The sequence below is a fragment of the Physeter macrocephalus genome, chromosome 8 (genome assembly GCF_002837175.3).
Source record: "Physeter macrocephalus isolate SW-GA chromosome 8, ASM283717v5, whole genome shotgun sequence".
Lineage (NCBI taxonomy): Eukaryota > Metazoa > Chordata > Mammalia > Artiodactyla > Physeteridae > Physeter > Physeter macrocephalus.
The window spans coordinates 54,990,235-55,005,956 of record NC_041221.1 but is presented as its reverse complement, the minus strand read 5'-3'; the positions used below and the strand labels follow the sequence as shown (position 1 = coordinate 55,005,956).

General features: G+C 35.3%; 1 protein-coding gene across 2 annotated transcripts in view; it reads right to left on the bottom strand.

The window, feature by feature from the left end:
* PARP8 (poly(ADP-ribose) polymerase family member 8) overlaps positions 1-15,722 on the bottom strand; it is a 183,843-nt gene that overhangs the window by 56,371 nt on the left and 111,750 nt on the right. For both annotated transcript variants that reach the window (XM_024118514.3, XM_055086549.1), the window contains 2 exons: positions 8,416-8,476; positions 7,888-7,978 (listed from right to left, as the gene is read on the bottom strand). In XM_024118514.3, the coding sequence (XP_023974282.1) occupies positions 7,888-7,978; positions 8,416-8,476 (152 nt within the window). The remainder of the gene's footprint in view (positions 1-7,887; positions 7,979-8,415; positions 8,477-15,722) is intronic.

The following is a 15,722-nucleotide window of genomic DNA, read 5'->3' as shown; positions in this document are numbered from 1 at the left end:
GGGGACACGGGTTTGTGCCCCGGTCTGGGAAGATCCCACATGCCGCGGAGTGGCTGGGCCCGTGAGCCATGGCCGCTGAGCCTGCGCGTCCAGAGCGAGTGCTCTGCAACGGGAGAGGCCACAACAGTGAGAGGCCCGCGTACCGTAAAAAAAAAAAAAAATCTTCCAGCAAACAAAAGTCCAGGACCAGATGGCTTCACAGGTGAATTCTAACACACATTTAGAGAAGAGCTAACACTCATCCTTCAGAACAGACCAATCACAAGTAATGAAATTGAAACGGTGATTAAAAATCTTCCAGCAGGGCTTCCCTGGTGGTGCCGACACAGGGGACACGGGTTTGTGCCCCGGTCTGGGAAGATCCCACATGCCGCGGAGTGGCTGGGCCCGTGAGCCATGGCCGCTGAGCCTGCGCGTCCAGAGCGAGTGCTCTGCAACGGGAGAGGCCACAACAGTGAGAGGCCCGCGTACCGTAAAAAAAAAAAAAATCTTCCAGCAAACAAAAGTCGCGTTCCTATACACTAACAATGAAAGATCAGAAAGAGAAATTAAGGAAACACTCCCATTCACCATTGCAACAAAAAGAATAAAATACCTAGGAATAAACCTATCTAAGGAGGTAAAAGACCTCTACTCAGAAAACTATAAGACACTGATGAAAGAAATCAAAGATGACACAACCAGATGAAGAGGTATACCATGTTCTTGGATTGGAAGAATCAATATTGTGAAAATGACTAAACTACCCAAAGCAATCTACAGATTCAGTGCAATCCCTATTAAATTACCAATGGCATTCTTTACAGAACTAGAACAAAAATCTTAAAATTTGTATGGAGACGCAAAGACCCCAAATAGCCAAAGCAATCTTGACGGGAAAAAATGGAGCTGGAGGAATCAGACTCCCTGACTTCAGACTATACTACAAAGCTACAGTAATCAAGACAATATGGTACTGGCACAAAAACAGAAATATAGATCAATGGAAAAGGATAGAAAGCCTAGAATTAAACCCATGCACCTATGGTCAACTAATCTATGACAAAGGAGGCAAGGATATACAATGGAGAAAAGACAGTCTCTTCAATAAGTGGTGCTGGGAAAACTGGACAGCTACATGTAAAAGAATGAAATTAGAACACTCCCTAACACCATACACAAAAATAAACTCAAAATGGATTAAAGACCTAAATGTAAGGCCACACACTATCAAACTCTTAGAGGAAAACATAGGCAGAACACTCTATGACATAAATCACAGCAAGATCCTTTTTGACCCATCTCCTAGAGAAATGGAAATAAAAACAAAAATAAACAAATGGGACCTAATGAAACTTAAAAGCTTTTGCACAGCAAAGGAAACCATAAACAAGACAAAAAGACAACCCTCAGAAAGGGAGTAATATTTGCAAATGAAGCAACTGACAAAGGATTAATATCCAAAATTTATAAGCAACTCATGCAGCTCAATAACAAAAAAACAAACAACCCAATCCAAAAATGGGCAGAAGAACTAAATAGACATTTCTCCAAAGAAGATATACAGATCGCCAACAAACACATGAAAGAATGCTCAACATATGACCCAGCAATCCCTCTACTGGGCATATACCCAGAGAAAACCATAATTCAAAAAGACACATGCACCCCAATGTTCACTGCAGCACTATTTACAATAGCCAGGTTACGGAAGCAACCTAAATGCCCATCAACAGACGAATGGATAAAGAAGACGTGGTACATATATACAATGGAATATTACTCAGCCATAAAAAGGAACGAATTTGGGTCATTTGTAGAGATGTGGATGGACCTAGAGACTGTCATACAGAGTGAAGTAAGTCAGAAAGAGAAAAATAATATCATATTTAATGCATATATGTGGAATCTAGAAAAATGGTACAGATGAACCGGTTTGCACAGCAGCAATAGAGACACAGATATAGGGAACAAATGTATGGACACCAAGTGGGGGAAAGCAGGGGAGAGGTTGTGGTGGTGGGATGAATTGGGAGATTGGGATTGACATATATACACTAATATGTCTAAAATAGATAACTAATAAGAACCTGCTGTAGAAAACATAAATAGAATTAAAAAAAAAAAACTGAAGTAAGCTAATAGAGACAACTCTAATGAAGATATTTAACAGTCATGGGAAGCAGAGTGTTAGGGACTAAGTTAAGAGTCATTTGAGGTCTAAAGGTGTTTGTTTCAAAGATGAGAGGAATTTTTTTTTTTTTTCTGAAGGAAATCTTTTAGAAGAAAGAGACGTGAACAGTACAAGAAGGAGAGAGAGAATTGCTGGAAGGGTATATTAATTAGGTGAAAGGAGATGGAAGCTAGTAGGCAAATGCAAGGATGATATTGCACAGGAGCATGGGTAGCGCCATTCATACTAACAGTTGGGATAACTGTTAGTTATAAATAAGACAGAACAAAGACTGTCTTATTAATAGGACAGTCTCAGACCACACATGCTCCACATAGTAAACCAGGCTGGTATCCCCAATTGCCTCACCATCTTGGCCATTAGTCTGAGATACAAACACTCCACTGATCAAAGAAAATGGGTGTTATATCACCCATCAGTTTCTTTCCTGAAAACATTCTAATCCCTAACATAGAGAGTACATCACTCCAATCCCATGTGTCCCAAACCCAAGGCTATAGAAAAGTGAATAAAAAATCCTAACTTGAAAACTCAGGGGAATTATTTTTTAAAGAAAAAGATGACAAAACTAGAACACAGTGTGTTCTCTCTAAGATTTAAGAAGACACAGTCTCTTCTCAGGCAGATGGAAAAAGTAACTGGGAAGATGGAAGCAAAGAAACCAAAGGGACCTGGTTTTTAAAAATGCAGAAAATTCCAAAACACACTAGAACTGAAATCTTCACTGAAGAAAATTGTATAAGACATATATAGAAAGAAGAGATATAATAGGCACAACTGTTTATCCAGAATATATTAATTATCCTATAAATTAATAATACAAAGGCCAAAACTTATTCATACTATGAATGACTAGAAAATAAATGTCACCAACACTGACTCAATTAGTAGTATAAAATCTGAATGACCCCAAATTTTGGAATACACTGAAAGAGCTAACAAGATGTTACTTCTAAAAATATTCCAAAATTCAAGTGACAAAATTCTTATTACTATTAAAATTAATGCAATTAATTATTGTAATTTATTGTATTTAATGTATTCATATAAGATGTTAGTAATCAGTGAAATTGGATGTAGAGTGTATGAGGACTCTGTACTACCTTTGCAGTTTTTCTGTAAACCTAAAAATGTTTCAGATTAATTTTTTTTAATGTTTGTAAAGGTAATAGATATTTTTTTAAAGTACAGCAATTTATTAAACAAATACCTTTTATTTTTCTGATTTTTGTCCTGGAACAGGAAGAAATACAAGGTACAAGATGGTTGGTGAGAAGTAAACAAAAGTAATTGTATGCCATCATATGAAAAGCAAGTCACATACAGAATAAAATTTGTTCCTGTACTATATCTACTAATTTAAATCATGATGCTAATAATTATCAAATTACTACTAAGTATTTTCTTAGGATATATTATATGTATAGGACTATATTCTAGTTCCTGACTGGGTTCACAAGATATAAAACCTAGGTCTACTATATATTCTTTTCTTCCTTTGAAGTGAGAGAGTGGCATGGACATAAATATACTACCAAATGCAAAATAGATAGCTGCATAGCATAGGGAGATCAGCTCAGTGCTTTGTGACCACCTAGAGGGGTGGGATAGGGAGGGTGGGAGGGAGACACAAGAGGGAGGGGATATGGGGATATATGTATATGTATAGCTGATGCACTTTGTTATACAGCAGAAACTAACACAACACTGTAAAGCAATTATACTCCAATAAAGATGTTAAAAAAAAAAAAGAACACATGCTGTTATGGGGATGGATGGTGGTGATGGCTGCACAGAATTTAATACCACTGAACTGTGCACTTAAAAATGGTACATTTTATATTATGTTTACCACAGTTTAAAAAAGGAAGGTAATCGATTTTTGATAGCCAAAACAATCAGTTAGAAAATAAACTGGAATATAAAAGTGCCATTAAGCAAACAAGTAGTACACAAATATTCAGGAATAAATTTAGCTAAAAACAGTCATTTAAGGCAAAAACAAAACCAAAAACCAAAAACACAGAACTGTACAACATTGAAAAGTAGAAATCTACAAATAAATGCTCCTTTATAGGAAAAGTAATAAATATTATAGAAATGTCTATTCTTCCAAAATTAAAAGTTTACCTCAACCAAATTCCCCACAGCATTCAGTTTTGGGGGCAATAGAATGAGAAAGATATCCTAGTAAAATATTTTCTGTTTTACAAAAGGTAAAAGTTGTTCAATTTTTCCTTGTCTCATAATTTAGGTTGGGAAGGCAATAAGTGAGGGTCGCTCAAGATATGTGGAAATTAGTCCCACACTGTGATCATGTAAATGTAGAGGTATCAATAATGAGAGGATCTGCACAGGCAAACATTTTTAATAACATCAGCTACTTATCACTTTAAACTAAAAGCAGCCCTGTCCTTGAGATCATAAACTAGACTTATATACCAGCAATTCTGGAAAAAATATATAGTACCATAAGAATCATAACAACCTTGTCTTTTTAAAGTATATTTCCCCATGTACAATAAAAATAATCTTTATTTTAAACTTCAAATTGGATAAGGAGGTGTATTTCTTCAATTCTTATCAGAAATAACTCTAGAGTACAGTAAATGAGTAAATGTGGAATTCTCTTTTTGTTTTAAAGAAGTTTTAATATTTTATTTATTTTTATTTTTTGGCCGCGTACCATGTGGGATCTTAGTTCTCTGACCAGGGATCGAACCCGCACTCCCTGCCCTGGAAGCGCGGAGTCTTTACCACTGGACCGCCAGGGAAGTCCCTGGAATTCTCTTTCTTTACTATCCTTTTTTTTTCCCCACACTGTCTCTGTATTTCCTGTTTTCATTATAAAGAGTCTTTACTCTTCTTATCGGAAGAAATTATACACAAATCACACTAATTTCTGGAAGAAGTGCATTTCGACACTGCTTGAATTCTGAGGAAAACAAAACTCACATCTATAGGAACAAAATTATAATTCTTGGACGATTACTGATTTTGTGAACAAAATTCAACATGGCGCATAAATAAAATGAAAGCAATTGATAATAAAGAGGGGAAAATATGGTATCAGCAGAGATTGTAGTAAAATTAAAAATAGAAGGGGAACATTATATCAAAGACTAAATTATGAAAAAAATTCACTCAAAGGAGTAGAAGACAAATGAAAAATACTTAGAAAATCAGAGGTGACGGATGAAAGACTAAGAGAAATGATAAACAGCATGGAGGATACGGGAATTAGATCCAATCTACATATATTGGGGCGAGCAGATAAAGAAGGTAAGCATACCAATCAAAAATAAATATATAAAGAGTAATATCAAGGAGAAAGAGAAAAAAAAATACCTCGATAAGTACACATAACAAAACATAAACAAAACCAAGATAGATTTCTTACAAATGAACAAAGTTAAACACTTCAGACACAGACTAGCAGAAGTTTTTAAAGCACTTTTGCTTTTTTGAGGGGAACTGTTATGAGCCCATAAGTTTATAGTTGGTCAAGTTTGTCTCGTTCACAAAACAAAGAGTCATTCTTAGGTATGAAAAATTAAGCATAACCCTCACGTTTCTTTGGTTTACAAACTATTAAACATGTAAATCAACTAACAAAGATGAAAAAATAAGAAATTACAGATGAATTGTGATACTAAAAAAATAGTATTGAGCAATAAAATGATGTAAACGTGAATTAAAATATAATTGCTGAAATATAAAACCATGCAAATGTGACAAATCTTTAAAGAGATACTGTGTATGGAAAATCTCTGCCTAAAATTCAAGATTACATAAACACATGAGTAACAGTGGTAAGATTACATAAAAAAAGCATGCCACATCGTCATCTCGCACAGATGGAATTGGGGTGAGTTGAGATTAAATGACCCAATTTTCTTCCTAACCCCATTAATTAAAAAAAAAGTTCAGACATGAGGGCTTCTTTTGCTTTTAACCACCATCAGAATAAAATAGAATAAGTACATTTCAAATCACTAAAGAAAGAAAAATATTAGCGATACAGCAGAATACATGGGAAAACAGCATAGGCTGGAATATTGTGCAGATATTACAAATCATTCCATTTTAGAATATTTAATGACTGAAGGACAGGCTCATGACATAACATTAAGGCACACAGATATCTATACAATTTGATGTCAACTTTATGAAAATAAACCACATGTGCACAGAAAACAGAAACAACACCAACCGATTTACAGGTTTCTCAGTATACAGGGATTATGAGGAATTATTTTTCTTCTTTATTACATTTCTATATATTTGAAGTAATCAAAATAAAGATATGTAACATGTATTTGTCTTTGCCTAGCATTAAATCACATCAATTACTATGTGTTACTGTATGTTGATTATTTAAGTAGAATACATTATCCAAAAATTTAAAAATGGTGACAACAGAGACATTTTCAAAATGAGAGACTTTCCTATATATTTCATAAACTTGAAAGGGCAAATATTTTTCTTATGTGAAAACTAACAGTAGATATAAGTTCCCTGATATGCCTAAAGAGAAATGTGCAGAGACCACGGTAATGTGTGCACAGCAGATTAAAAATGCCCACAATTTCGAGAGGTGCCGTCTATGTCCCGACCCCTTGATTCTGGGGGGGTTCATTGACAATTATGATCAACAGAATACAGTGAAAGAGCCGTTGAGCCTTTTAGCACACCCTGTCTCTTGGAACACTTGCTTTCGGATCCCTGTCACCATACTACAAGAAGCCCAAACCACACGAAGAAGCCGTGTGTAAGGAGACACTCTAGATAATAGCCCCAGCTGAGCCCTGCGTGGTCCCGAAATGACACCTGTATCAATTGCTAGCCATCTGAAGTCCAACAATCTTGAGCATCCAACCTAGTGGAGCCATTAATGACATAAACCCCGCCCACCATCTGACTGCAAAGGCACAGGAGACCCCAAGCAGGAGCTGCCCAGTTGAGCCCCAAAGAATGGTGAGAGAGAAGTTGTTTTAAGCCACTTCGGTTTAAAGTGGTTTGTTCTGCAGCAGTAATAACTGCAATAATATGAGTAGATGCAGTTGTGTGTGTGTGTGTCTGTGTCTGTGTGTGTGTGTGTGTGTGTGTGTGAGAGAGAGAGAGAGAGAGAGAGAGAGAGAGAGAGAGAGAGAGAGTATTAGTAGGCAGAGAAAACATTTAAATCCAGTAAGTCTTGGCAAGATTTATAATAGGGTCCTGTGTTATAAACAACTATTCCTCGAGATAAAGCAAAATCATCCCTTCAGGTATTGGAAAACAAAAATATTATTATGATCTCCATTTTCAAAAACAGAAATATGTTACACTTAGGCTAAATTCATCAGTAATCAAAGGTGAGATAAGTAAACATTAAAATTAAATCTCAGGTTCAGAGACACAAATAATTAAACTTAAGGGCAACCCTAAGTATACTTACTGAGAATCTATTATATGCAAAATTCTCTTTTAGGTTTTATTATGTTTGTTTCACAGCAACTTGTCAACTTCTGAAAACTATAAAACTGAATGTTATATGCTTCTGCTTCCAATAGTTATATTGGTCATAAAGCACCTCTGTTAGGATGCAAGTATATTTAAGTATCATTATGAAGATAGCTGCATTTATGTTCAGAATTACCAAATGAACAGTCATTTTATGTAATGCAAAATGCACAACTAATGAACATTCAAAATAATAGAGAAATAAAACTAACCTGGGCCATTTAAGTACTGTGTAAGTGAACAGTGTAGTCGGACAATTATAGGCTCTGTTCGAATCACTTCCCATGCCACAGCAATCTCCTCCTGTGCAAATATTTGAAAGACGAATTAGTTATCTTTTAGAGTTCTTGATTTTTTTTCCAGATAAAATTTTTTAAACTTATTTTAAATCATTAAGGCCTATAAATTATTTCAAAACCTATTCGCTTGTGAAAAGAAAGCCAAAGTACTCTTAATTTTTGCCTTCTAAATCTGAAAATTAAAGTGGAAACTTAAGAAATAATGATATACTACAAGCCCATAAGTTTCAGAATATATTATAAGAACTGATGGAAAAAATATATATGTATATAAAATCTCTGCTTTTTTGACAAGTCATAGCATTTCTTCATAAATCACTTTGACAAAGTCATTATGTTACTTATAGTATTATGTACAAGACAAACTAAAATTAAATTTCTTCCAAGAATAAAAGTGTGTTTTTTAAATGTGCCAATCATATTGCTTCAATTGATACTTACATCAAGAAAGCTAACATCAATATGCAGATCAATATCTACATCATCAATGGCTCCATATTCCCTGAAAGCAAAGATTAACATTATTTTTTTCATTTTGCTCAAAAGATAGTGTGTCCTAGCTTATTTTAAATTAAAATTTAATCATGAATTTTCATCTCTGATTTCCACAGATAGCTCAGAAATGACTGTGGACATGAATTAACTAACTCAATTTAGTTGGATTGTGGTCTTATGTGACCTCTTTATACCATATAGATATCTTTCCATCTTCATGTTCAGGCAAATGCATACATAAATTCAAGAGTTATTTGGCTCATAGTTTCAAACATTCCCAGTTCTGTGTGACAAATTAAACAATCTTCTTATGTGACCACTCGCTTTTCACTGTACTCTCTGAAGATGAAGAGCTGCCTCTAAGGACAAGAAAGGAGTTTCTGACACGAGGAAGGGGTGGAGGAATAAGTGACTGCCACAATAATGTGCCCATGAATTTTCCTGTCACGTTAGACGGTGGTTCTGAAGCTGGTCCAGGTACTCTGCCACTTAAATGTCACTATGTTTTGATAGGCAGCTCTAAAGGTCTGATGTATCAAAATTAAAACAAGTAACAACAGTATATTCCACATAAAGACATTATGGAGACCAACTTTTCTCCAGCCAACATAGTGCCACAAACTAGCATATAGTTAACAAAGATCATAAAAACAGCAATTTTTATATTCTCAATACACATATCCCTATTTTTGATATTTTAATAAATTTCTTAAGTTACAAATACAAATCATAGTGAGGGAGAAAACTATAGAGATAACAGAAATTATAAAAGTTAATGGCCAATATTTATTGAGCACTGACAAAAATCGTTCTAAGGATTTTGCGTACATGCGATCACAGTGCACTATAAGTACTACTACCGTTTCCAATTTATATGTCCATTAACTGAGGCTCAGAGTAATAAAGTAACTCATCATCATGACAGTAACTGTCATCACTTTGTAGCAGAGCTGGGATGTGAATACACATATCCTATTTACTTATGCAAGTGCTTAGCCGATTCAATATTCAATAAACTATCACTTTGTGTGGGAAACCAGGTCAAACATTAATGGATGATCTCATTAGGTCCTCATTATAGCCTTTTGACAGGGATACTATAATTATCCTCATTCACAAATGAGGAAACTGAGGTTTAGGAAAAGCGAAACAAGTTGTCAAAGGGCAGATAAGAAGTCAGTGGGAAGCCAGGCATTGAACTCACGTTCAACTTCAAAACTGTACAGTTACAGTATCTGGCACATAGTAAGTACTCAATGAAAATTTCTGTGTATGATATATGCAAATAATGCTAACAGAGTACAAAACTATGGCACTTTTATAGGGTTTAGAGAAGGCATTTTTAATGATTAAATGGCTTTATGTAATTTGATGAATAAAGGAATCTAGAGGGTCCTTTTGCTTTTTGATGTCAATGACCAAAAAAATATAGCATGTTAGAAAATAATAACTCAGCCTCTATGCTTTCTCCATCCTCTCCTTAAAAATATATCAAAACACTGAGCACATTTTCACTATTTATGAAATTACTTTTTGTTTTTTCATGGTCATATTTTTAAAGGTTACGTAAAGAAGAAAAGGGATAAAATTATTCGCATAGGAATTCTTTAATTGCCTGCGTCAAAACATCTGTGCTATTCATAAAGGATAAAACCCTTTATAACCCTTTACAAATTTAGATATATATGCAAATTTAGATACAAAAGTATGCCAACTTAGTTATGAAATTATACAGAAACTAAGACAAGAAGAAGGGCCAAACACAAGAACCATTTCTTTTTATGCCTCTACTTCAGGGTTCAGACAACTTTTCCTATAAAGGTCAAAAGAGTAAATATTTTAGGCTTCTCAGGCCACATAGAGTCTCTGTTGCATATTTCTCTTTCTTTGGGTGTTTTTTTTTTTTTTTAACAACGCTTTAAAAAAGCAAACACCATGAGCTGTTCAAAACAGGCCCCAAGGCCCAGTGGTCATAATTTGCTGACCCTGGACACCAGCAAATTATTCATAATATAAGAAGTCAAATACCTACAGCCAGGCATGTTAAAAGAGAGCCATTAAATACAATGATGAGGCTAGATCACTAATGATGTGCAAAAGACACTTTGGTGAGGCAAAGAGGCCTTGACAACAACCATTCCCAAGAAAATTATAACAAATACGTGCAAACTTTTACCTAGAAGGATGTATGTAAGAACAGAAATTATAAAAAAAAGAATATTGAATAATAAGGAAATACTTAAACGATGGCACGTTGATATAATTTTTTAAATTACCCATTATTAAAAATATTGATATAAAAACATTTAGTATCCTGAGGGAAATGTTCCAAATATACTGTTCACCGAGCAAGCAGATTACCAAAACACTATGGAAACTAAAACACTTTATTTAGATAAAACAGAAATAGGAAAACAAAAAAGTAGAAAGAGTACTTATATATCAACTATAGGTTGTGGATAGAATTTATTTTATTAAAAAATGTTATGTATTTTCGAAAAAATATCTACTTTTTCTGATTACAATGGTAATATAGACATTATATAAAATGTGAGAAAGAGAAAAACGGACAATAGATAACTTGTAACATAGTCACTCGAGACAATTCTTTTTGCTTATATCTCACTCCAGTCTCTTTCATATATTAATATATCATGTAATACACATGATTATTATTAAGGATAATAAGGTATGTAAAGATTTTTGTCCTGCTCTTTCGATTTTTCTATAATGAGTATTTTTTATATTGTGGAATATTCTTCAAAACCATAAATTTAAATGTCTGTATTTATATGAATAAAATTATGTAATACAACATTAGGTTGCTTTCAATTTTTTTACACTATAAATATTGATAAATAGCTCTCTGGATAAAAATCGATGTGCAGCTGTCTTCCCAGAGAATAATTTCTAGAATTACTGAGTAAAATAAATAGTATAACTATATTTGGGAGTCTTAATATATACTGTTTAGTTACTATTTTAAAAGGTTAAAATAACTTATAATCGTACCAGCAAGGATCCCCCAGTGACCATTTTCCACATCCTCATCATCACCAGGCATTTTTTTCTCCCGTCTTTGCCAATTTCAGAGGGGAGAATAATTTTGGATTTATTTATGATGGCAAGACTTTGGTAATGTTTAGAGGCAGAGAAAAAGGAATCAGAGACAACAAAAGTCAGCACAAACCTTACCCACAGCTGTTTTCTTCAGAAATAGATTTCCAGATCATTTCAACAGAATTTATCATAACGTTATGATCAGAATGTGATATACGTTCCTTATAAAACCTTTAATATGTGAATTCTGAAGTATTCCTTATATGATTTCTTCAACACTTTTTTGGTTAAAAGTATTTTCCCAGTTCCCAATACTATCAATTTCTTTCCAAAAAAAGTAACTAAAGGGTTACAAGTGTTCTTCTTCACCATAGCAGAGCATAAATACAGAATTTTAAGGAGGCAGAGGCATTAAAGGTTTGCAATTAACTGGATTCTGCAGGTGTAGATCTGTAAATAGTTACACTTTTGTTTTTATGCCACACTTCAAAGAACTCACAACAACACTGTGTATATGCAAACCAATTTCCCTTGTGATGCCCTTTTTATATAATGCCAGTAATTTCACGTTTCTCACTGCGAGATTACAAAGTGTGATTACAGTCTGTCCAGATGCAGCGGCCCAGTCATCAGGATTGCTTCTGTATCTGAGTATCTTTCAGTAGCCCTGGATCTCATGAATAGCAAATGCAGAATCAAGGCGAATGCTTGAAATACGAATGCAGCTTGAAATACGAATGCAACTTGAACTGTGAATCTTGATATCTGATTGTGTACTGAATGCTGTATCGGGTTTATAATCATTCAAAACAATTCCGTGCACTGCCTATATTTATTCACTATGAAAAGATCACATCAAATTGAACTTGAATACTTTTTTAAGAGAAGGGAGACTACACAGAAATGATCTGATGCAGTTGTTTCACTCTGGGACTGAGGGTTGGAGAACTGCTCCACAAATTTCTTTCCAGCATCTGAGTTATTAGTCTTTGAATTGACATATCTTGAAATCCAGCCATCTGATTTGGACTACTTACATGTGACCTAGTTCATTTAAGAACATATGTATGAAATATATTTTTCTATGAACATGCATTTTTGAGGGCACTATGTGTTAGAATTCTTAGCAATTCATTCTCCTGTTTTTTAGTGGAACTAATCAAGACAACATCCTCATTAATGATACCACATATATACTTACAATATATTAAATGTTAGACCATCTATGTTGGTCCTCCTTTCTCTATAAAACCACAGCTTATTTATTATACTGTTGTGATGTTTTATAATACTATCTGATCAAAATTAGCAGGACTGTGCTGGTTATAAAAATATATTTTAGATAGACAGCCTTCCCTTATCAACTGTCAAGGAAATTATATGTGTACACACACATACATGAAACTCTATCACAAGTTCTTGGGAAATAAACCTCTATTGCTATTTAGTTATTTCTGCTTTCAACAATTAGTCAGTTATATTTTGAGAAAAAATATATTTTGTGAAGAAACATACACCTTCCTATGACATCTGAAACTCAACAGCTTGTGTGTCTATCTCTGCATGCCTACTCAGAGTGTTTCATGCTCAGTGTGGGAGAGATGTTTGTGAATGGGCCAAGAAATATGCAAACTCAGTAGTTGGGAAGAAGTCTTGGCAGATTAAAGCATTTGCAAGACTGTATTCATGGTAGCTATAAATTTCTCTAAAGGACAACAGGGCTAAGAAGAATTTAAAAATTAGATCCAGATAAGAAAGGAAACCCATATAAAATAACAGTGTATAAGAGGTACAGTGTAAACACTTGCTACAACTCTGCCCTCCGTTTAAAAGTCCTTGGTTTCGCTTGAGGAAAGCACAGGCATTGGAAGTAGAGGTGACTGTCTGGGATCTCACATTCTGAAGCTTGCATCTAGATTTTATGCCAGTGTTTTTGAAAAATAGTCTCCTGTTTGTTTCTTTCTTCTGTGTGCCTCCTGCCATCACTTTCCCCTGGTTTTCAGTTCAGACCGCTTTTCTGTAGGCTCCAGAGGCAGAAGCGGGAGAATCAGTATGCTGCAAAGGACATTACAAACATCCAACCCAAGATCTTTTGACGAATGACATACTTCGGTGTAGGTTAAGTTATGCTGTAGTAACAAACATCCTCAAAATCTCACTGGTTTAACACACAAAAAAAGGATTTATATCTCACTCACGCTACCTGCTTACTATGGAATCAGAGGACTAGAAAGAATGCTATTCATTGTAGTCGCCAAGGGGCCCAGAGTGGTGGAGTACTGAAGATGTGGGAACTCGCACACTAGCACTCTGGCTCACATTTCACTGGCCAACACTAGTTGTGTGTCCACTGCTGGTATTATAAGAGGTAGGGACGGGACTTCCCTGGTGGTGCAGTGGTTAAGAATCCGCCTGCCAATGCAGGGGACACGGGTTTGAGCCCTGGTCCAGGAAGATCCCACATGCTACAGAGCAACTAAGCCCATGCGAAGCCACAGCTGCTGAGCTTGCGCTCTAGAGCCCGTGAGCCACAACTACTGAGCCTGCGTGCCACAACTACCGAAGCCCGCGCACCTAGAGCCCGTGCTCCGCAACAAAAGAAGCCACCACAAGGAGAAGCCGGCGTACTACAATGAAGAGTAGCCCCCGCTCGCCACAAAAGCCCACGCACATCAATGAAGACCCAACGCAGAGAAAAATAATAATAATAAATAAATTCAAAAAAAAAAAAGAGGTAGGGAAATACAATCCTGCCATCTGCCAGAAGAGGAGAACCAGAGATTGGTTAAGTAGTCTTACTGGCCCACTACTAATGGAAATCCAGAGAAATTAAAGTGGTCCACCCTGATTTATGTGGCTTTTTCTTTCCTTTTCTTTCTCTCTCTCTCTCAACCTCTCTCTCTCTCTCTCTCTCTCAACCTCTCTCTCTCTCTCTCTCTTTTCCATGAGATATCTGTTTGGGTGGTGGGCCTGAATATAGTGGTATAGCTTCCTCAAACCTTAAAAATATCCTCTGCATGCCCCGTCCTCCAAAACATCAACTCCAAAATTATAATCATCCAACCACAAAAAGTGATCAAAATGCAGAAAAGTCGCAATCTTGCAATCTTCCAACCTACTTTAACATTAGTCACAATAAAAAGATTAGAATATTACTCAGATGTCTTCAGTTCTTTAAATGGATGATGGATGATCATAAAGCAAAGGATATTTTATTTGGGGTAAAAGTTTGAAACATCATCAGCAAATTATCAGAATCATTTCATTCCCAACCAAATGAGAATTTTGTGATTTGTAATTCCCTGCTTTCTAAAAATATTAATCTCAAATTGTTTTCAACAGCATTGATCATTTTTTTAATGAATACATGACTATAGGAGTAAATTTATAATAAAAACATAAAATAACCTCATTTTGTTGCATGATTCAAGATGAGACACATGCAGACTGATCAGGGGGTTAACCATGCTCCCCCAGAGACCTAACTCACTTCCTGCACAAGAGCCTGTGAATCAGAACTGTCATCAATGTTTCCAAGTATGGTTCAACCCAGCCAGAATGCTGCTTTTGAATGATTTGGCCAGGTAGAGCTAAAATTACCTACTTAAGTAATAAATTTATCATCAGTCACTTTTTCTATAGCCTCCCTCAACCTACTAAAAGAGTTTTGCCTCATTTGAGGCAATCTCTGTTATTTTCATCTCTTAAAGAGAACTTAGATGTGGTTAGCTGCCTTTCTCATTAGATGTCACATTTAAAAAAACGACAGCAAATAGCATATTATGCATATTGAGGTACTTTTGCTCTTCAAACTCCATTAAGTTCTTATAGACCTCAATTAAGTAAAAGAACAGCTAATTAGAACAGTCTGTTTTCAATAGACTTAAAACTTTGCAGAGAAGGTGACTCCAAGATCTTAGGCCTAACTACTCCTTTCTCCCATGTGTCCAAGCCACAGTATTTGAGACCAGACAGTAAATTCATTCTTATTTATTTTAAGTAAATCAGACTAGTCCTGCTGTGATTTCCCTTTATATCATGAGGCCTCTGGGAGGTTATTTATTCTGGAAACATCCTCTGTAGTTAGAGAAAATCTAGAGCAGGCAAGAACATGGCTTGCGTTCATTGAGAGTTAAATTGGAGCAAAACTTGTAAGTGAAAGAGGCAAGGGGAAAATCATCAAAACCATTTAT